Source organism: Notechis scutatus, chromosome 1 (genome assembly GCF_049901735.1).
Source record: "Notechis scutatus isolate UNSWTSFEM ecotype Mainland chromosome 1, rNotScu1.2, whole genome shotgun sequence".
Classification (NCBI taxonomy): Eukaryota; Metazoa; Chordata; class Lepidosauria; order Squamata; family Elapidae; genus Notechis; species Notechis scutatus.
This window is the reverse complement of record NC_142009.1, coordinates 241,589,461-241,611,385: the sequence shown is the minus strand read 5'-3', so window position 1 is coordinate 241,611,385 and position 21,925 is coordinate 241,589,461. Positions and strand designations below refer to the sequence as shown.

The window sequence follows — 21,925 nt, the reverse complement described above, 5'->3', positions numbered from 1 at the left end:
TTTACAGGCAAGCTGTTTTTATACACTATAATACCACATTTATGTTGATTTTTGCAGTTTTATAAGATCAGCTACAATGTTTTGCACTTTTGTAAAATTCTGTGTGGCTAAGCTTGACAGAAGTTACAGAATACTAACTAATAGAGTATTTAATCTGATCCGACTTTTTAATTTTAGTATTAAATTTTTCCTAAGGTCTTAGAAAAGGACTGGTTTGTGTAATCCTCAAGAGCGAACTCTTCTCTTTTGGGATACTGAAAGTTGTTTGTGACTTGTTTCTTTGTTCCTTTAATTACTTGAGAGACCTATGGCAACTTTGCAATTAGGAAACCAATATAATTGTGCCATTGCCTGTTTTCTGAACCATAAAACAAACCTCTTAGCTACCTAGGTCAGGATTTCATTTCACTTGTGCCATCAGACGAGACACAACTTCTGACGCCTTTTACAGAGTTCACTTTGCTGAATGATGCCTTTAAGCATTTTAGCCAGTAGCTTCATCTGAAAGCATTTAAAGGTAGAAACACAAGATTCGTATTTCATTCAGGGTTGAATTACGCGTGGATGGGTGGGCTAGACATGAGAAACTGTTGCATTCATCACCTGCTTTATTGAGTATATCTTTTCAGTCGTGCAAATGAGAATAAATTATTTTAGTTATCGGAGAGTATCCTTTTATTGTTTAATCAATATAAGTTTGATTGCAGAGGTCTCATTGTGTCAGTTACCATGAGACAAGTTAAGTATTAAGCTTGATTTAACGTTACAGTGTCTCATCCATTTATGTAGTCTTAGATGGCTTTTTCGCGCGTGTGTGTTACCTCAGTACAGAGGGGGAAAATTACAGCAATAACTTCCATTAATTTATAGGTCTCGTTAATTTCCCATTAATTTTTATAGGTAAAATTAAAAACAGCCAAAGATCAATAAAGTAAGAGTAGACTATGCAAGAGACTATCTATATAAAATCAGTACATAGGTATAGAATATAAGATTATTTTTCTAAAAATTAATATTTTATGTAAAGCAATTTCAAATCAAGCAGAATAGTTTAAACCATATTTTATATTTGAACATTTGTAAGCCTGATGGTCAACTTCTTTTTACTGATCATTTCCAGTGCTTTTAATACATTTGGATTTGAAATGCAATCAAATTTAACTTTCATTTAAGAAAATTCTTCAGAAAATGTACTGATAATTCTTAACCCTACTGCCTGATATTCTTTTGTCTTGTGGTCAGGGGAGGGTCCACAGGAGGTTAAAAAAAAGTCAGGATAGCAGCTGAAAGGCATATAAAATGGTTGAGGCTTTTATAGTGTCACTCTGACTGTCTTCTTGACATTTTAATATCCTCAACAAACACCCTGTACTTGCTTTGATGGGTCTAAGCAAAATGACTTCTCTTTTTTTATTGAATTAATAATACATTTCACTTTCAGTTGTTTAGTTCAATTACTAGTTATTCTGCAAGCATTTTTAGCTGCAGAATGTAGACCAAACGTTTGGCTGTCAAGCTGTACAGAAAAATGTATATTTTTGTCCCAGGAACTCAGACAAGCATTTGAAGGATATCAATATGCAGCACCTGGTACACTCCTGAATGCCCAGAAAGATAAGGAAACTGAAATAGAAGGGTTAAAAAATGGTGTACTTTTCAGAAGAAGTAAAACCTTTCATGCAAGAAATATCTGCTTTGTTGCAAATATTTATATTGGGTCCAGAAGAAAAGTATGGGACTATTCTCTGCAGATTATGCAAATAGATTAAGGCAGTGGTTCTCGATCTGTGATCCGCAGACCCCTGCGGGTCACGATGGGGTCACAGGGGATCCACAAAGCCTTGAAAAAAATGTTATGGTTTAAATTTGAATGAAGTCTTGGTGCTCCATGGCCACGGTCCCTGGCCACAAAAGGTATTTAAAGGGGTTCCGTGGTAAAGAAAAGTTTGAAAACCATTAAGGTTTTCCCCTCCCCATTGGCAGCTTCATTTATTAATCATGGATAAAGGTGTAGTCGGCAGTCAATATTTCCAGTTTCTATCTCATCTTCACTAGTAAAAACACCATACCATGACTTTTTCTGTTTTAAGTATGATCTTAAGTTGGTTCCTCTGTTATCTTTCCATCTGGTGGAGGATGTGAGAATGTCAGAGCTAATCTAGGCAATACTTGTAACTGTATTTCTACTCCATGCAGAATGATTTCCAAGAAAATTGTTGGGCCATGATTGCATCATTGAAGTAGTGATCCTAGATTGCATTATTTTTCAAAATTATATTTAAATTATGTGCAGGGGCCAAGCTGTGTAACAGAATAACAGAGTTGGAAAGTCCAGGGGTGTTAAACTGTATTTCTTCGAGGGCTGGATCAGCATCGTAGTTCTCCGTGGGTTGGGGGGAGGTGGCGTGACGGATGCCTCCTGCAGCACCTGTTGGTCAAAATGGGGCATGGGAGGGGTCTGCCCCTCCCGGCACGTTTTCACCCTCCATGGCCTCCTACAGCACTCTGCTGGCTGTTTTTGGCCCCGTTTTTGCCCGGCAGAGTGCTGCAGACCATGGAGGGTGAAAACGAGGCTGTGTGTGTGTGTGTGTGTGTGTGTGCGTGTGCGCGCGCATTTCACACAGCTCATTTTAGCCACCAGAGGCACTGTGGGCTGGTCCTTTGATATTTCCAGGCCGGCCTTGTTGGCCAGATTTAACCACCCTGCAGGCCGGATCTGGCCTGCAGGCCTCAAGTTTGACACCCGTTTTAGTCCATTGTTAATCGTTCTTTGGGCGTTGCCGGTCCGCTGCGGGGATGAGGGTCAGCTGGCAGCCTGTGCCGGACCGACTGCCGGGCGGGCTTCTCTCGGCGGCAATGATGACAACGACACAAAGGCTTGTTCTTGGGAGAGGAAGCCCAGAGCAAACTGTGCCCCCTTCTTTTATTGTGCCAGTTTAGGGTGGGATTTGTGATGTGTGTGGAAATAGTACATTTGACCATATAAGGCTATGTTTGGCATAGTTTGACCATATAAGGTTACATTTGGTATAGTTGACCATATAAGGTTACATTTGGTATAGTTGACCATATAAGGTTACATTTGGCATAGTTGACCATATAAGGTTACATTATATTGACCAATCACATCTTTACACATGTTGTTGGCTGTTTTGTTACCTGGCAGGTATAGTGTCATTGGGTCATTGGGTGATATCGCAACAGTTCTTACTATAGCTATACTAGAATTTGGTATTGCGATGCTTACTTAGATACAACACTTTCCTTGAGTAGCTTTTCTTGCAATGAAAATGTTTTCAAGAAACTGCTCTCCTGAGAAGTTACTTTGTTCCTGCATATTTCATGAGATTAAAATGAAAGAAGCCAGTCCTTTTTCCTCTATAATTGGCACGAGAAGGGAGCAGCGATCACATGTGCCACTGTGGTTGGGATGCTGCTGCAAGTTGAACTGGGATTTTCTGCTTTTTTGTGGTTTTGTGGACTTTTTTGGACTTTTGTCTTATACCTTGTAAGTTTTGTGGTTGTTTAGACTTTTGTTTTATAAGCCTATTTTAAAGCAAGGGTAGTATTTGCCTACTTCAAAACAAAAAATATGCCACATATTCAGTGTTGGGAGATCCATAAAGGCATTTGGGGCTTCATGCAATACTGGAGGACCATGGTGTTATTTATAGTTTCCCAAGATGAATTTCCTCGAGCACACAATCTGGTCTATTTTGTATTCAATTCTCCTCAATTTCAAAACGCTAACCACCTTGATTTTCTTGCTACTTATATAATTAGCATACAACTTCTCCTAGCAGACTCCACGAAATAAACTGATGTTGCAACTTGAAAGCATCTTTCAACACATAGGCCCTCCTCTGCATTCCAAAAAGTTTTAAATGCAATATGGAACAAGAAAATAAAAACATAACCAATCATCTTGAAATTGCAAATTTACCTACTGCTCATCCTGCATTAGCAATACTATACTGTAAGTAGCTGGTATTTCCAAATAAGCTTTTCTCAGGTACGTGCAGGATATGGCTGACGACAGTAGGTTATTGGCGTGTCCCTTTTCAGCATTGTCGTGTCCCTCGGAATAGGAGGGAGGTCTTTCACTTTTTTCCTTCCATGCATTTCCCCACTATTTCTTTCACCTTGTTTTTTTTCTTTTCTTTCCAGAAATGCCTTTTTTCTCCGATAATTTTAGGAATTCTGTCTAGAAGACTCCCCATGATGAGGCTGAATTCCAAACATTATCGGAGAAATATCCTCGATAAAGCATTCGAGCTTTCCAACGGCACTTTCTTCTCCCACAATTCACCAACACGCGTGGGGGCATTTCGCCTGCTTGCGGGGGGCCTTTCGGGGCCTTTCGAAAGACGCTGCAAAGCAAGCATTGCAGAGAGGGACTTCCGCGTGATTCTTGGCCACAATCTTCTGTTTCTACACCATCGCATTTCCATTCATATGTTATTCTTAACCGGGACCAGCTTTTCGACCTTGTTTGTCCGGTAGAGGGTAGCAAGTCCTTTATTTGCTCGATTCTACTCCTATTTTCTATTCTGAGGGCTTCCAAGCCCTGGAAGCAGAACAGAGGGAGGCTCTGAGGAAGGGCAGCCCAGAGGAAATCTCCTCCCCCCCACCCTCCCGCTGGCTGTAGGAAATCGTTTTCCCAATGGAGGAAAAATATCAAAATAAATATTAAAAAAAACAACAACCTTGACTCAGTATTTATGTTCCTGTCAGACATTGAATGACCAACGTTTATTTTCGTTTCGGCTAAGTCCTGCCTTCTTTCACAGTTACGCGATTAAAACCGCCTCGGCTTTACAAAAAAAAAAAGAGAGAGAGATCCATTCCAGAACATAATAATCCCACCCGGATTTTATTTACCACCCCTTTCTCTCTTTCTCTCTCTCTCTCTCTCACACACACACACATGGGCGCGCGCGCTCTTCCTGACGCGGTTGGATTTAAGTCTTGTGGCATTTCCTGCTCCCGAGACTCCTCGAAACAGCTGCTCTGCTTTTCGACTGACAACCCTGACCTCCCCACCCTCCCCAATCTGTTGCTCCGCTTGTCCCGAGAAGTAGAGCTCCCAGGCCAGACGAGGAGCTCCGGACCTCGCCTTTGGCGGGCGGGAGACGGTGGGAGGAAAAGATAAAAGAAGAAGGAGGAGGAGGAGGAGGAAAAAAAAGAAAAGCCCGGGCGGCTTTTTGCGCGTGCTGAGTTGCAGCTTACCTCCCCCGCCCTCCCAGCGCTGCAGCGCGTGGTAGCGGGGTGGGTGGCTGGGTGAGAAAGTGACAATTTGCAGGGTGGGAGTGGGAAGTCCGAAGCAAGCAAGGGCTTCTCCTTCGGAGCTGAGCGGGCAAGCTCGGAAGTCGCCAGCCCGAGAAAACCGAGCGACGATGAGTGGCTCTACGAGGAGATGCTGCTGGCCGACAAATTCGGGACTATGGTGAGGCGCCGCGGAGCAGAAAGGAGCGGGTTTTTTGGTCGCCGGCAGGAATTGGGACGCGGGGGATCCTGGGCTGCCTCTGCCTGCGCGTCGAGGAGGTAAGGAGCGGCGGCGGCGGCGGCAGCAGCAGCAAAGGGTGGCTTTTTCTTTCTCCTCTTTTTGTTTGCAAGAGCGCAGCTGCGGGTCTTGCGATGTGCCAATAAAGGATTCCGTTTCTTCAAAAAGCAAATCCCAAAACCAAGTCTCTTGCTCCCAGTCTCGCTTTTGGGGAAAGAGGAGGCTGGTGGGAAAGAAAACGCCGAGCTTCGTGAGAAACGAAGTGCGTAGGACACAGTAACAATAGCAACCTTAATTAAGCTCCAGGGCCTCAAACCGACATTTAATATTGCATAAGGATTAGGGCTTTGGGGGAAAAAAGCCGTTTCTCCCAGCCACGAAAATATGAACGCTTTTTCCTCATTAGTTGGCGAAAATGGAGGAAGGGGGAGAATCGTGAGGGTTCAGTTGGTTTCCGAGATGCGAATGTTACCTGCCCGGGAATTGGAGCAAGGGGGGGGGGGGCGATTCACAAAAAAAACACCTCACTCGGTGCAACCCTCATCGTAATAAAGACCAGACCTGCTCTTTGCTGCAGCCACAACACGTGTTCGTTTTTCAGTGCATTAAAACCAGGCCCATAGTATTTTCTGGAATAAAACAAGGCCACAATTTTAAAATACTCGTTTAAAACGAAAAACCTACCCGCGCACCTCATCCTTAAAAAGAATTGCTACCTTTGTCCAAAAGTAATGGCTTTGACTTAAAAAGGGAAGGTTGTTAAATATTGATAATGGAAGCAATAGTGAGTTTCCTTACAGATTAAGAGTTTGTAATATAGTCAAAAGTGCTTGAATGCGTAAGGCCTACAGTAAAAAAGGGTAAAAAACAAGAATTTTTACAGTAAAAAACAAGAATTTCCATTTTGGGTTATTTTTTTTGTTAAAACAAACATGGCATAATGTATTTTCTTTTTTTACATAATTGCATGGTTACTTCTGTTTCTTTTGTTTTCTACAATGTGTCCTAACGATTTTGTTTCATTTTTTGTATCAATGGCAGATAATATTAAAGAAAATATTAAGGCTTGCTTATGACTTTTGCATTAAATAGAAAACATGCAATGTATCCTTTAGATCTTTTTATGAAATTAGGTAACCTTACAGATTAATTTAAAATGCAAATATTTTTTCTTTGATTTGAATACCATAGCGCAGTAAAAATAAATCTTCCTTGTACAGTACAATATATTTGAAAATAAATCAGAAGATCTTGGAATGCAATCCTTAAAAAATAGGGAATTTTAGATCTGAGGGCCAATGTAACTAATATTTTTCACACAGTCTGGGCTAGACCTGGATGGCCTGAGAACATTACTATTTTTAAGCACATTTTGTTACAGTTTAGGTTTTATTAGTAGGACTGATGGCATGTCAGGAGAAGTTAGTTTTTCACCTAGCAACTGAGCAATTAAGATTCCTAATGAAGTGAAAGGTAGATTTAGTCAGACCTAATTGTTCTTGGCAAGCAGAGCTGTTCTGTAGAGCATGACACAAGAACAATCTGGTGGGTGAATCTTCCTTTCAGTCACTTGTGATACTGGCTGAGAGGAGCCCAAGGGGATGATGGATGGTCTGTTTAAATTTAAGTTATACTTTCCTCTGATGTCTTGGAATGCTTCTACAATAGAGGCTAACAAAGAAAAATGAATTACAGATGGGCTTTTTCTTTTTTTATGATTATTCCTTGGAAATACTTCATAATTTATAAGATGCTGCTCTTTTTGTGAATGGCGGTTTTGAGTTCTTCAAGATATTTGCTCTTTGCTTATAATTATGATGGCCCAGCATAAGCTCTACATAACACATGATGATGTAATGCAGGATCCAATCTGGGCCGGTCACTGGGACCAGAGGTTTAGATTTCCGAGCTTTTCTGTAATATGCTGTAATTTTGTGAGGCTGATCCACTTAAGGAGACGCAGTCTGAAAACAATTGTGCAATTTTTCTTACTTGTGTGTTTGAAGCCTCACCTCTCCTTTTAATAACTGGAAGCACATAGCCACAAGAGTGACAGAATGGCAAAATCAGCCTGGTGGCATTGCGACACAAGACCTGCCTTTTTTCATGTGCGTTGTGATATGACATTGTATGCACATACATACAAAACAGGTGGCCCTTGTACAACAAATGTACTGCTTTTGTCATTCTGATGAAAGCAGCAACCTCTTGCCAGAAGCCTATCAGTGAATCTTATAGGACAGTGATGGCTAACCTTTTTGTCGTTGCATGCCGAAAGTGCGTATGCGTGCCTGCACCCATAATGCAGTGCGTGTACAACCCATGCCCCCTGCACATGCATGCGCAACCCTGCGCACTGCACACCTCTGCACATGCGTGTGTGTCTCCCATGCATGCCCCTCCCCCCCATGCACGGCAGATACCCAACAATCATCTGGCTGGCGGGAGGCACGTGCGCATGTGCAATGGACCTGATCCAGGGCAACCTATCATGTGCTGGCAGAGATGGCTCTGCGTGCCACAGGTTCGCCATCACTATTATAGGAGAAGGGACAGTGTCTAAAATCTGACCATGCTATTGACTGTCCAGCTTTCATAGTTCCCAAAACTATAATGAGTAATTTAATTATGGTTTATGAACTCATGAACACTGTTAGATGATTTCTAGCTAAAGGAACTTTCTGGGATAGTCACACTGCTTTGTACTTGATCTGTTCTTTATTTCATGAAATTATCAAGGCTTTTGAAGATCAGTTTCTCAGATGGGTTGAAAATGTCCTGGCCTATGGCCCTTTGTCAAAATAATGCCATGTAATGAAATTATCTACTAAATAGATTTTAAAAAGGAATTCTGTTCATTGCTTGAGTTGTAGAACAAAATATTAAGTGGATGGCTGAGACTAATGAACTTTCAAAGGGGAAAAAAGGAAAACACTATTATTGTTGGGGTACCCTAATAAGTAACATTGGATAATACTTAAAAGAGGATGGATGTGTATGAAAATAGGTCTCATGTTATTTTTAATTACTTTCATATGGTCACCTTTGAAATATAGTAGATGCATGGTCTTAGATTCTTACAGAATAAATCAGAAGGATACGATATAAGGAGAGCCAGTTTGGTGTAGTAATTAAGGCATTGGATTAAAAACTGGGAGACAGAGTTCTAGTCCCGCTTCAGCACAAAGCAAGCTCGGTGACTTTGAGCCAGAGACTTTCTCTAAGCCCTAGAAAGCAAATCACTTGCCAAAAATACTTGTCCAGGCAATCATCAGGAGTCAACTCTGAATTGAAAGCAACAACAAGCAAAACAAGGACATAAGAGCAAAAATTTGTAAAAACAGGATTTAAGCAGGAAATGTTATAATCTACTTTTTGTATTGTTTTCTGCTTAAACTTGGATTCCTATAGAATAAACCAGAAGGGCAAGGGCAAAGGTGGTTTCGGAACTGTATGTAATTCATGTCGGAGGTCTGATATCATCAGGGCCAAATGGGTTGTAGCATTACAATACGGCATTGGGAATTTAAATCAACTCTGTGATCAATCTTTAATCACTTCGTTAATTCAGGACAATTAAAAAGCATGGCCCCTTCAGCAAAGGAAATAGAGAATAGCAGTAACTGACAGGTTCAAGATCTAGAAATACACAATTCTAACCTGTGGTTCTTGTAGTTGGTGATTTGCTATTAATTTTTAAATGTGACCACATTTCTACACATAGAGAGTAAAAATACTTTTCATATTTGGATGTTGGTTATTATTTTTCAAACTGTACTTCTTATTACTATCATGGTACTCTTGGCTTTGGTCTGATAGAAAGCTGAATTTAACAGCTCAACAAGAGGATTTTTCCTTGGAAATAAATAATTTTCTATCATTTGAATCTGAGACTTCTGTTCTTGGTAGGTATATCCTCTGTACTTGTTTTCCTCTTTGGCTCTGGTTTTCTTTATTTTGGCTAAAACACTAATCTAAAATAATATAAAATACAAAAACAGTGTAGTTCCTTTCAACTTCTGTCGTCTACTGAGGAGTTTTCTGGGTTTTTGAGGTAATTCTGAATAACTGCTTTAAAAATGTTGCAATGAGTTTCTTTCTTTTTTCATCTCAGAAGACAGAGTTTCAATGCAGCCTAAAACCATTGCTGTTGGAATAACTTGAATGTTTGTGGTTTCCCACACACACATTTCTTCTTCAGACTATGACCAAAAACAATCTCCACCACTTCAACACCAGCCATTTTTGTCTCCATCTGTTTTTTAAAAAAAGATGCTTAGAGTTCTTCAGTGAGAGAGATGAGTGGAGATTATTTTTATTTTTATTTATTTATATACTATGTGTGTGTAGTAGTTTCTTATTTAAAAGCTTACATGGTTTAAATGACCTTTGTGTTAGCCTAATAAAGGCTGTGCCTATTATGTTTGGAATGTTTCTCAACAATCCTTGATGCAATAGCAAATTATAGCAGCATTATTCATTAAACACTTGTATATCATCACAGTCAAAAAGGACTCTCAGTGACTCATATAAAAATACAATGTAAAACATACCCTAAATAAAAATTAAAAATGAAACAACATTACAAAAATAGAGAATAAAAGATTGCAGCAATGGCTCAAATCAGGGGAAGCTCACTATCCAAATAAAAATCACCTTTACCCAGACTTGGAAAGCAACGCTATAGGGGCTTGTGGAAAACCAACAAAGAGGGCCAGCCAAATTGAGGCTATTCCAAATTGTGGCTATTCTATAACTTCGTTGCTGCAACGAAAAAAGCAGTACTTCCTTGTCTCAGTTACCTGCTGGTATTAAAAGTCACCAAAATATCTAACAAGACTAGGAGAAGCACACATTCCCCCATCCAGGTCCTAACACAGGTGATCCAGGAGGCCATCTCCATCCCAAAATTGGCCCTGGGCGTAATTGAAAAAGGTCCACACAATCTTCTTCCTTTAAAGGGCTGCAATGTTGATCCACTGTCATCATTTCAATAACCTTCCCCCAACAGGGAAGGATGGAGCTGGTTGGTAGTTGTCAAATGCTACTGCAGGGGTCCCCAACCCCTGGTCCATGGACTGGCACTAGGCCGTGGCATGCCAGAAACCAGACTGTGGAAACAAGTGAAGCCCCATCCACAGCATGCAGACAGCACATGAAACCATGCCCCCTTCCGGTCCATGGAAAAACCTCTCCACGGAACCGGTCCCTGGTGCTGCAAAGGTTGGGGGCCGCTGTGTTGCTGGATCTGGGATGGCATCTTCAGAATGGAGTCCAAGATAGCAGAGAAATATGATTCCCCAGTTAGCACTAAAGACTGTCCATAAGGAATCGAAGCTGTAGCAAATTCTAATGACTTTATTGGCAAAATGTGCAAACTAATAGCAGCCAGGTGGCAAATCATAAAATTGCTTTTTTCTCCTGCAGAGAGTTCATTACCCTAGACAAAGCCACTTAAGTAAGCATGCTTCGCCTTACTTATCACCATAATGTCAGCCCAAACATGGACACATACCCGTGCCTACTTGGATTTATTTCTAGTTGTCTCCTATCTACCACTACCATATTAATGAAGAACAGTATTGTGTCATCTTAGCAAAGCTGAATAACACTTGAAATATTAATGTAGAGATGCTCACGGCCAACATGATTATCTTGGCTCTCAGAGGTTCTTGGTGATTTTGGTTTAATTTTCATTTCTCTTTATCTTGTGATGCTTATCTGTTCTAATGTTCAGCACTGAATGTGTCTGCTTAGCCTAGTTATTTTCTTCTTAGAGCTATAGAATTGGCAGGTACCAAAGAACATCAAGTACAACCCCTTGTACACTGTAGGATTTACGCTGTCTCCAGTTCATGACTATTCAGCCTTTTGTTTGAAAATCACCAATGAAAGAGAAAAAAAAAAACATTGTGGTAACCTGTTCCACTGATTCATAGTTCTTACTATCAAAACATACTTTATCAATAAATTTATTTTGGAGACATAGGATAGAATCATTCAGGTATAGGATATATAACAGTTAAGTTATGGCTTTTTAGAAGCCTGTAGGTATGAGTAGGTATAGTTACTGATAACATAAGCCTAGATAACTGATGTAAAAATTAGTTATCATTACAAGGGGATGGATGGAATTTGAAATAAATCATCCAAATAGTATGCACTGAAATTATGCATACCATAATGAGAGGCAGTCAAAGAAATTAGATAGTTTTGAATTTCATGAAAAATTAGAGACATGGCAAGAAGGTTGTTGGGGCTTCTTGGCTCTGGAGTGTCTGGTTTTGAGAATGCATATATTTTGTAGATGTTTAACCACTATATATAAGATGTTAACTAAAGGTCTTTTGAGGTATTCATGCCAAAATGGCAACAGCCTTGCAGATGCCTATAATCATGGGTCTTAAAATAGGGTTGCACATGTTTTGTAACGTGGACTCCCACACTTTTCCTTGGTAAAAAATTACAGTCACAAAAATCGGTATACTAATATTTACAAATCCAAATTTGTACTGAAGTGATAGTGATTGCAAATCTATACCATAGAATTACAAAGGTGGAAGGGGCTATTTAGGTCAAGTCCAAGTCTTGCTAAGTACAAAAATCTAAATCAGAGTATCCACAAACAGATGGTTGTCCAACTTCTTGAACGTATCAGTAAAGAGGAGCATTCCATCTCTCCAGCAAGTTGATTGTTGATGAAAGTAATTGCTATTAGTGTTAGGACTTTTTTCCTTTAACTTTCAGTTCAAAGCTGGTTTACTGTAACTTTAACCCATTAGTACATGCCCTGCATTTTGGAACAAGAAAGAGCAGTTCTTGATCTTCTTTTGTGTGACATTTCTTTAAGTATTTAAAGGCTGTAATTCTATCTGTTTAATTTTCTTTTTTCTCATCGCTAAACATACATAATTCCTTTAATGTCTTTTTCTAGGACTTAGTTCTAATTTTCTGATAAACTCTACTGACCTTGAATCTTTTTCCAGTTTCTCTAAATGCTTAATTTTGGTTCCTAAAACCTTAACATTTTTTTAAAATTTGTCTCTGCTTCATCACACTACTGCCTCATATTCAATTTTTAATCAACTGTTATTCCAAGATTTCAGCAGATAGCACACTTTGCTGGTCGTAGCTTGTAAGACATGCAGGGCAGACCAGATCAGTATTTTGATGGTAGACCACCAGGTCTGTAGACCAGGCTGAGAAGTAAAATAACATCATGGAAGAATGCAGTGGCAAATCTGCATTACAGTGTTTCCAAGAAGATTGCATGGTTGGGTCCACGTGGTTACCAATTGTTGGACCACACCCTATCTTTCACCTACACATTGGGTTTCTGTTTCCTAAGTGAAGCACTAAATTTGTTTCGGCTTAAATTTCATTCTTTTATTTCCAGTCATTTCTTTAAACTGTTAAAATAGTTCTGAATTTTATTTATTTTTCTTCTTGTGTATTAGTACCTTTATTAATTTCCACTTTACTGATATGGGGCATAAAGTAAAATTTTAAAGTATAATAATTTATTACCTCAAGATGAGAATGGTAAGTATGTGAACTGATGTAAAGAAGATTAACTTTATTCTGCAGTTTACTTTTGTTGTATATGAACAGTTCAATTCATCATAACATTTTAACTTCTTTTGGGATAAAAAAAATATTTTCAGGTGAATTGATTTAGAGATACTGAATGAATTGATGGACTGTTCTCTGTATTGTTTTATTGTTTTTCACTTTAAAAATAAGATGCCCAGAATCTTATTAATCAGGAAACTCCCAAACTAAATTAAGTTAAAGATGTGTTTGATTTTCTATGCAGCAAACTCTTGATTTAAGTAAAACAAAATTTATGTGTTCCTTTCTTGCTGTCTTCTAATTGTGTTGCATAAATACTATGAGATCTTCTGGTCTCCTTTGAAATATGCTCAGAAACATGAATATTTGCATAGGCCTTGATCAGTTATAATCATTTACTTTTGCCCTCGTTTTAAGGAAACAAAAATGCCCAGAGTAAAGATGAAAAAATACATACAAATATTGTTGGAGCTAGTGGTAAAGAGGAAGACTATCTAATTCCCAAGAGGGCATGAATCATCTTACTTTGTCTCCCCCACTGACTGAAAAAACAATTTTGTAGTTATGTGAAAGATGCCTTTTAGTTATTTACATCTCTTGAGACTAATAAAAAGCCCTCCAATGTTTTATTCATTTATATCCAGGTTATTGCTTCATTGATTGCTATAACAAAAGAGGCTTTGACATTCTATGGAAGTGAGGAATATATAGGTCTTATTGCAGTTATTATAGGAAGGAATGTATAGGTCTTATTGCAATTTCTGTCCTTTGGAATCATCTCTCTACAGAGATTCTTACCGCTTTTATCCTTATTGCTGTAAACTATTGAAGAGCTGGTGGTTCTCCTGTGCCTTGAGGCAGGGTGATTATGGAGCCCCTTTTATTCCTTTTGTTTGTTTTGAGTATTTTGTTCTTCTGGTCAGCTATATTTTTATGATAGGTAGATAGAAAGGTTTCGGATTGTACGCCATCCAGAGTCATTTGGCAATTGGGTGGCCTATATATGAAATAAACAATATTAATATTAGATTGATGCCAATGAACTTTTTCTTCTGAATGTCATGCTGGGACTTTTGATTGTGAGGAATTAAGGAAACAGTTTGCACATTTAATTCAATAGATTTTTGAAGCTACTCCATGCAGAAGCTTGTTATTCAGAGTAAGTGATGTGGGAGAATTAAATCAACAAGATCTCTATAGAAGCATTTCCCAGATTCCCTGACCTTGAGGGTCTTGTATGCTTACTTTATTCATTTTAATCACTAGGAAGGAAGTAGGACGAGACCCTTCGGAGAAGCATTTTAACATATTTTCAGTAAATCACTGAGATAGAAAAAGCTGCTGTGTCAGATGCTAAAGCCTTAAAAGGATGATGTGATAGCACTCTTGGATTTAATACTGGACCAGCAGGTTCATTTTGATAAGCTGTTGGCACAAACATGGTACAGAATACGTTGCTTGCTTATAAGACTAATCCCTTTTTGATCTCTGGCAAGTTGATCTTAAATAAAACCAACACATAACCGCTTCTGTTGCGTACAATACATGATAATAAGGAACAATGTTACTTGTCTTGTGCTAATGATGAACCCTGTAAATATAATAATATATTTAATATAAAGGGTATCAGAGTACAGTAAATAATGCCCTATAAAAAGGGTGAGCATGGAGGACGGAAGTATAAGTTTGGCAGAAATGTCTTCTCTGTATATTTGTATCCACTGTTGACTTGAAAAGTCTGTGAAGTGCCTGCGCCAAACCTTGGGAGCGTATGACAGTGTCACTGCTTCAAGGAGTTGTCCTTTGTTCTCACAGGTATGCATATGTATCTCTTGGTTTTTCAGTCCAGCCCAAGATTAATAAGGGATGCAGACAGACAGACTAACAGCCATTTAGTAACTTCTCTCAGGTATTTATAGAGCTGCCCTTGATGAATGAATGGTATCTCTAAAAGCCTAATTACACTTACAAGAAGAATTGTGCAGATACGAATTCCACAAGACCATAGTACTTTTGCAATCACTTTCTACCTGATTCTGCCTGATGGATCTTTGTGGTGCTCCATGGTAATATGAATGAAGATGTTTACAAATCAGTAACATAAGCATACAATCAGTAACAATAACAGAGGTGGTATTCAGCAGGTTCTGACCAGTTCTGGAGAACTGGTAGTGAAAATTTTGAGTAGTTCAGAGAACCGGCAAATACCAGCTCTGACTGGCCCCGCCCCCATCTATTCTTTGCCTCCTGAGTCCCAGCTGATCGGCTGGGTCTTCTTTGGTTGCTCTTCACAGGAGAACGAAGCTAGAAAGCAGGTTAGTGGGATGGGGAGGTAATGGGCATTTTGCAGTAACCTTCCCCCAGGAGTGGGGTAGGAATGGAGATTTTGCAGTATCCTTCCCTGGAGTGGAGTGGGAATGGAGATTTTACAGTATCCTTCCTCTGCCACGCCCACAAAGCCACGTCCAGAGAACCGGTAGTAAAAAAAAATTAAATCCTACCACTTAACACTAATGATTTAAAACCTTGGTTTTTCAGAGTTCTGGGTTATATAGAAACATGTTAATGCGGCAGCGTCCCAAAGTTTTACTTCTTTTTGAAAGGACAGGAGAGAAGAAGGGGTCAGTGAGAATGGTCTATTTCTGTTTGAGCCATTTACTTAATGTCTTCTTGCATATCCAAATAGAAATCTTGGCAGGTATCAGATAAAGAAATCTTGGCAGGTATCAATGCTGAAGTCTACCACTAGTGTCCCCCCCCCCCTTAGGTATGTGGCCTTTAATGATGAAAAAATGTTTTGATATTATTATGTTTATTGTCACAGAAGACAATAACGTGATTCACTCACAGCCCCAGCCTGCCTGTTCATGTAAACATGATATTGCAAAACTGCCCCATTTTTCCTTTGTGAGATTGAAAAAGATTGAGAAAACCCCTGAAAACTCCAAGTCACGCTCTTGTGAACTGAATATGAATGAGTGTCATTACATTTTTGTCAGCTGAGAATTACAAAATCATTGAATCATTGAGTGACTCCTACAGTGAAACTGTAAACCAGAAGTATTTTTTTACATAGCCCTATCCATTTTGACTGGCTTTTTCCTCATTTCCACATCCAGTATGCTGGGATTCCATTTGAGCAACAATTTTCTGAGTTATTAAATAGTGGCATATACTGTACCTGAGGCAGTCTGCCATCTACGGTCAGTTTGAAAATGCAGTCCAAAACTCATTTCTTCCCGAAGGATTGACAGCCAAATACTGGAATACTTTTCTTAACCTCTCAAATGATATAAACATGAGATATCTAATTTATCTTTGTACCTGCCACATAAGTGTCCTCTCTTGAATTGTGACTCAAGCAATTCCAAGACAAAAATGGTTGAATTATGTTGTTTACTTCAATTTATGGAAAAGGTTTGTATGCTCAAAACCTTGTAACAAAAGATTGGCTTTAAAGTTAATTGATTGGGAAATTAATAACAGTTGGTTACTTTTCGTGAGTGTCCTTGACACTCCTTTAAATAATGTATCGGAGATTTATAACTGACTTCATTCTCATGGGACAATGAAGCATGAAATCTATTAAATGATTGGTTCCAATAACCAAAGAACACAAATATATTTATTTAATCTTTTTAACCTCAACTGTGAAAGGTATCAAAGAGGGAACAAAAAGGATGACAAAGAAAGAACTAGCGGCAAGAATACATGTGAAAGAAACCCACACAATATTCCCTCTATTTCTGACGTGCAGGAAAATGCTATTGAACACATATTCATAATAGTACTATCCACATATGAAAGGAAGCATCAGTAGCTCAAACAGCTCCATTGAGTGGGAAGAGGTAGAAGAATTTTAGAAGGAGGGAGGAGAGAATGGAGTAACAAGTCCAACTAAAAGGAATCTTGGATTCAACCATTCTAATTGTGGTATTTTATTAAGTTCCACTTGTGTTACAGAATATCAAATATTACACTGATAAAATCATTGCATATCGGACATTAATATAATCGAGAAAATTCAGAAGTTCTTTACAAGAAAACTCTTGCATTCATTCCTCTGTCCATAATGCTACTTGGCTTGAAATTCTTGATTTGGATAGTTTAGAACTGTAACGCTTGTCAGATTTAAATATTGTATACAAAATTGTACATAGTAACGCTTAGCTGTAAATGACTTTTTTAGCTTTAATCATAATGTAACATGTCAATAACCCCTTTTAAGTTTAATGTAAACTGCTCTAAACTTGATTGTCAAAAATTGAATTTTTGTAATATAGTTATCAAAGTCTGGAATATCTTAACCTGAGTCAGTTGTCTCAGCCATTAACTTTCACAGTTTTAATTCTAATTTAACTTCTGTGGACCTCAGTCCATAATTAAAAAGTCTGTAAAGGGGGCATTTGTAAGTGTACTGGCATGCCTATCGTCCTTGTCACATTTTGATTTTGTTATTTTCTTCATTTGGATTTGTAATTTTGGTTTGACAAATAAAATAAAAACAAACTAAACAAAATATACTAATATTACTAATGTTCTGTTTTTATTATATATGAATATTGGCTTTGGTTACCCAAATTATCATAATTATTTAAGAATTTTTATCTCACTTTTCCTCTCCAGAAATGGAGATGTTCACAGTGGTTTATAACCATGTATATGATGATGATGATGCCTTATCTTCAGGAAACTAAAAACAGAAGTAGCAAAAACAAACATACTATCAAAATGAGGATTGAAGCAATGTCAGAAGTTTGCATTAAAATAAATGTTGAATTTCCATTACTTCCATTTGAAACATTCCTGATTGCTTTCATGGTTCTCTGCAACGTGACACTACTAATTTTATCTAACTTTCAGAAAACTATGAACTTAAAAAAAATAACTCATCTGTTTTTACATTATTTTCAAAGCCCCCTTTGGGCTACTTAACTGAAACAATTCATATTAAAGGATTGGTATCTCTTGTTTGGAGCTGTTATTGGGGACTATGGCCTGGGGCTAAATGTGTTGATAAAACATTACATTTATATTGTACATTGGGCCTTTAATGTTGCTGCTGCTGATAAAGAATGATCAAGACCTGTTTAAGTCAGTGGAATGAGAGAACATCTGCTAAAGGTTCTTCTATGGCCTAAAAAGGAAACTGTCATACAAAGTTAGCAACTAGTCAGATGGCTTGTTTCTGCTCTTTTAATTAAAAGGGCAGACCTTCTTTATAAGCAGAACTTCACTATGATTTATCTGAGAGAACACAGTAGTGGTCTGTGCCAAGGCCCTCCTTGTCAAGATATTCCATTGGCAGTTTTTGGATTACAACTTTTTTCTTTCAAATTCTGCAGTTTATTTATATCATCTGTTTTATCGCTTGCACATTTATTTGGCATAATGCTAAGCAACTCTAGAGAGTTATTTACGGAGGCTGGAATGCAGCACATTTGACCCTCTGCTGGTAGAAACTCATTTCATAGGGAGCTGCTTTTGTCCCTGAAGGCCTGTGTTGATGTCTATGGGAAGCACTGCAAGAATATATTAGATATTAGCAGTAAATTGCAGTTACAGCGTTTTGGGAATGATCAGCTGGCTCCAAAGCTCTTTCTATCTGATGACTTGTTGCTGTGCTCTCTTCAAGCCCTGTTAAGATGGATATCTAATTCTCCTGAGAGCCGTTCGGATCATCCAGAGAGTGGGAGGTGCTTCAGTCTGTGTCGTTGATGGCTGAGCTCAATCACTGAGAACGCTCCGCCGTCCATCACGTGGCTCTCTTGCGTTCCCCAGTTTGCGCTCAGCCGTCGTCAAGTTAGGCTGTGCATTTCTCACTCCTTGGCCGATCCAAGACTGCTCTCAGGTTTGAATCTATTTATAGAAAAAAACAAGTTTTCCTTAGCCTTCTGGCGCAGGACTGGGGATTTAAGGGGAGCGCGTTTCTTTCGCCCCCAGGGTTGTAGAGCGGCGACTTTCGGCCGGCGCTAATTCCCCCAATTTGATCTCTTGCCTGCCGTTTCTCTCGCTGCGCTTGCAGCAGCTTTACTGATCGCACTGATAAGTGCTGCTGGTATTCCCCACATAAGCGCTCGCCCTAAGAAGGCGGCTTACTGCTTGGCTTCCTCGGCCTCTTTTAAGGCCGGAGAAGTAAAAACTTCATTGCCCTGAGCAGCCGGGACTTTAGCAACGTGGGCGATCGCCTCTGGGCGCCACCACGTGGCGGGCGCCATCTTTAAAAAAATAAAATAAAAAGATTGAGGCCTCATAGCGCTGCGAAGTAACCGGCCCTAGCACAGGCCTCTCAGCCTGTAGGGCCTTTGCTAATTGGTACAATTTAGTAATTGTTGGCTTCCACAGCACGCTCAGGGCAAGTGATTGCAGCCTATCCTCCCGGTTGTTGCCTGGGAGCTCCAGCTGCCAGAGGCCTCTCTTCCAGCCTCAGGCGTTTAATTCGGATAATTGGCAATCTTTCATTAATAGAGTAATAATAATAATATTAATAATTACAACAATAATAATTATAATAATAATAATAATAATATTAATAATAATCATATATTACTAATAATAATATTAGAACAAGAATATTAACAATAGTTCTAATTCTAATAGACATTGGAATATCTGCCTGTATGCAGGTCTAGATATTTCCTCATATATAGGTTTATATTTATACTCACATATAGATAGACCTGAGTGAGTTTATTCCTGTAATTTTTTTCTTATTGATATTGTACCTTAGCATTCCAAGTCTCATTGGATTGTTATCCTGCTTGTGCAGATAAGTATTAAGAATTATTTCAACATCTATATTACAGAATTTATACATCTAAATTCCAAAAGGGGTGTGGGCCAGCTGAAAGGACACCCGACCTTTGTTGTAGGTCGAACCCTTGGCGAGCCAACCGCCTTTAACTGTATTACTGTCCTTTCTTGTACAATGGCAGATGACATTCCCACCAAAGGCCCTTCTTTGAAGGCCAAATCCAAATCCTACCACCTGCGCAAACAGGCTAAGGAAACTCCTAAGGAAACTCCTAAGGAAACACCTAAAGACACCTCTAAGGCTTCTCAGAGAGGACGCCCTACGATGTCACAGGGCTCTCGAGAGGGAATTTGACAGGCTGTCCAGAGAGACACAACCGGTACTTCCAGCACCCTCCGCTCCTTCTACCTCCAGACCCCCCTCCTCCAGATTGTTTTCCCGTCTCCAGGCGCAGCCCATCCCAGGGACACCAGGCTCCCGGCCCATCAACCAGACAACCTCCTGAAGCTACTTTCACGCCCACGGCCGCTGGTCTTCGCCAGGAGGAGGCCCCTCATCCGAGATCCCTGCGCACATACAGGCATTGATGGAGCGGGCCATTCGCCAGGGGATAGCAGAGGGCCTTCAACAGATGTCCAGGTCTACTCCCCCTCACTGGCGCCCGAACACGACCCACCATCAATGAGGTCCTCGCCTAGATCAGACCCTACTCGTGGTCAGGTACCTTCTCAAGGGGGCAGTCCTCTCCCAGAAAGGGACCCGGAGGAGGATATAGAGTATCTAGACCAATTTGGGGGAAGAGGAAATGGAATGGGGGTCTATGCAACAAGAGGAGCCCCTATCGGAGGTAGATCCTATGGAGGGGGACATGTCCGAGGATGAAGGTCTCACCCGGACCAACCCACTGTTACGAGCCTGTTCAAGCCACACATGTTTAAATCCCTTTTATTCAAAGCCAGGAACATCTCTGGCCTGTCGGTGCAAACCTCCTCAGCTCTCCCCTCCCCAGCAGAGGGTCAGGAGGGCGCCATCTTTAGTCAACCCGTGGTGGAGGCGGAGGTAATCCCGGCTCCACCCCTATTTCATGACCTGGTCTCAAATCAACTGAATTCTACTAGGGCCCCTCCGCCCATCCAGCCTGGAGAGGAGGTTCTTTAACCTCGAGTCGAGTTTCTGTGACTTACTCAACACCCCGAGGTGGATGAGCCCATTGTTGGGTTGGCCTCCTCGTCCTCCCCAGTGACCCCCTAGAGGCTCTGAAACCCGAGGACAAGAGGTCCGAGCTCGCCCTCACAGTAGAGCTCACCAAGCAGACTCCTGGGCCATTAGATCAGCCACTGCGGCTTCTTTCTTCACCAGATCCTCGATCCGGTGGCTTCGCAACTGAAGCAACATGTTCCCCCTCAACACAAGGGCTCACCAGGACATAGCAAAACTGACGGCGCGGCGGAATTTTCCGCTGACGCCACCTTCCATGCGGTCAAGTTCTCTGCCCGGGCAATAACGTCCCATGTCACTGCTCGCGCCTGCTCTGGCTTAAACACTGGCAGGCGGACGTTAAAACAAAGTTAAGCTGGCTACTGCCCCCATAAAAGGGGACAAACTATTTGGCACGGCTCTGGACCCCTTGCTATCTGAAACCCGGAGCAAGAGAAAATTTCTCCCTCCTCTGTTTCGGAGGTCAGAGTCTAGAGGCCCCCAGCCATTCGGAGAGGCTCCTCCCGCCCTTTCTACCAGTCTCCCTTCCCGCCAAGGTACTCGAGACCCCCCTCCTCCCGACCGTTCCAGCCCCAGGATCGAACCGATCCGGCCGATAGGAACAGGAGGGCAGCGGCTACAGGCGCCCTTTCAGGGAGCTCAGGAGGGAGGCCCTTCCGGCGTAGATAGATCCCGTCCCTCCTCCCATCGGCGGACGCCTCAAGCACTTTGCCGACCCGATGGGACTCTTCCACCTCTGATACCTGGGTCCGTGATACCATCAGACTTCGGCCTCACGCTCGAATTCAAGAGCGCCCCCTGACTTCTTTCTGGCGTCCCCCTCAAGGGACCCCATCAAAGCAACCTAATGGATTCAGCAATCCATCATCTTCTCCAAA

At 40.5% G+C, this 21,925-nt stretch overlaps 1 protein-coding gene and 1 long non-coding RNA gene across 6 annotated transcripts in view; one reads left to right on the top strand and one right to left on the bottom strand.

Annotated features, from left to right (window-relative positions):
• The window catches only part of LOC113412475 (uncharacterized), a 44,333-nt gene extending 40,255 nt beyond the window's left edge, over nucleotides 1-4,078 (bottom strand). For both annotated transcript variants that reach the window (XR_015746649.1, XR_015746650.1), the window contains exon 1: nucleotides 3,944-4,078. This is a non-coding gene — a long non-coding RNA (uncharacterized LOC113412475). The remainder of the gene's footprint in view (nucleotides 1-3,943) is intronic.
• Nucleotides 1-21,925, top strand: part of OSBPL5 (oxysterol binding protein like 5) — a 160,801-nt gene that overhangs the window by 17,981 nt on the left and 120,895 nt on the right. Inside the window, exon 1 of one of the 4 annotated variants that reach the window (XM_026668300.2) lies at nucleotides 4,844-5,544. The exons of 1 other annotated variant lie outside the window; for it this stretch is intronic. Coding sequence is in view for 2 of the 3 variants with exons in the window: in XM_026668299.2 (XP_026524084.1) it covers nucleotides 5,417-5,446 (30 nt within the window). In the remaining variant the exon portion in view is untranslated. Of the gene's footprint in view, nucleotides 1-4,843; nucleotides 5,545-21,925 lie in introns of those variants that run through there. 2 more of the 4 variants (XM_026668299.2, XM_087950892.1) reach the window with 2 other exon arrangements.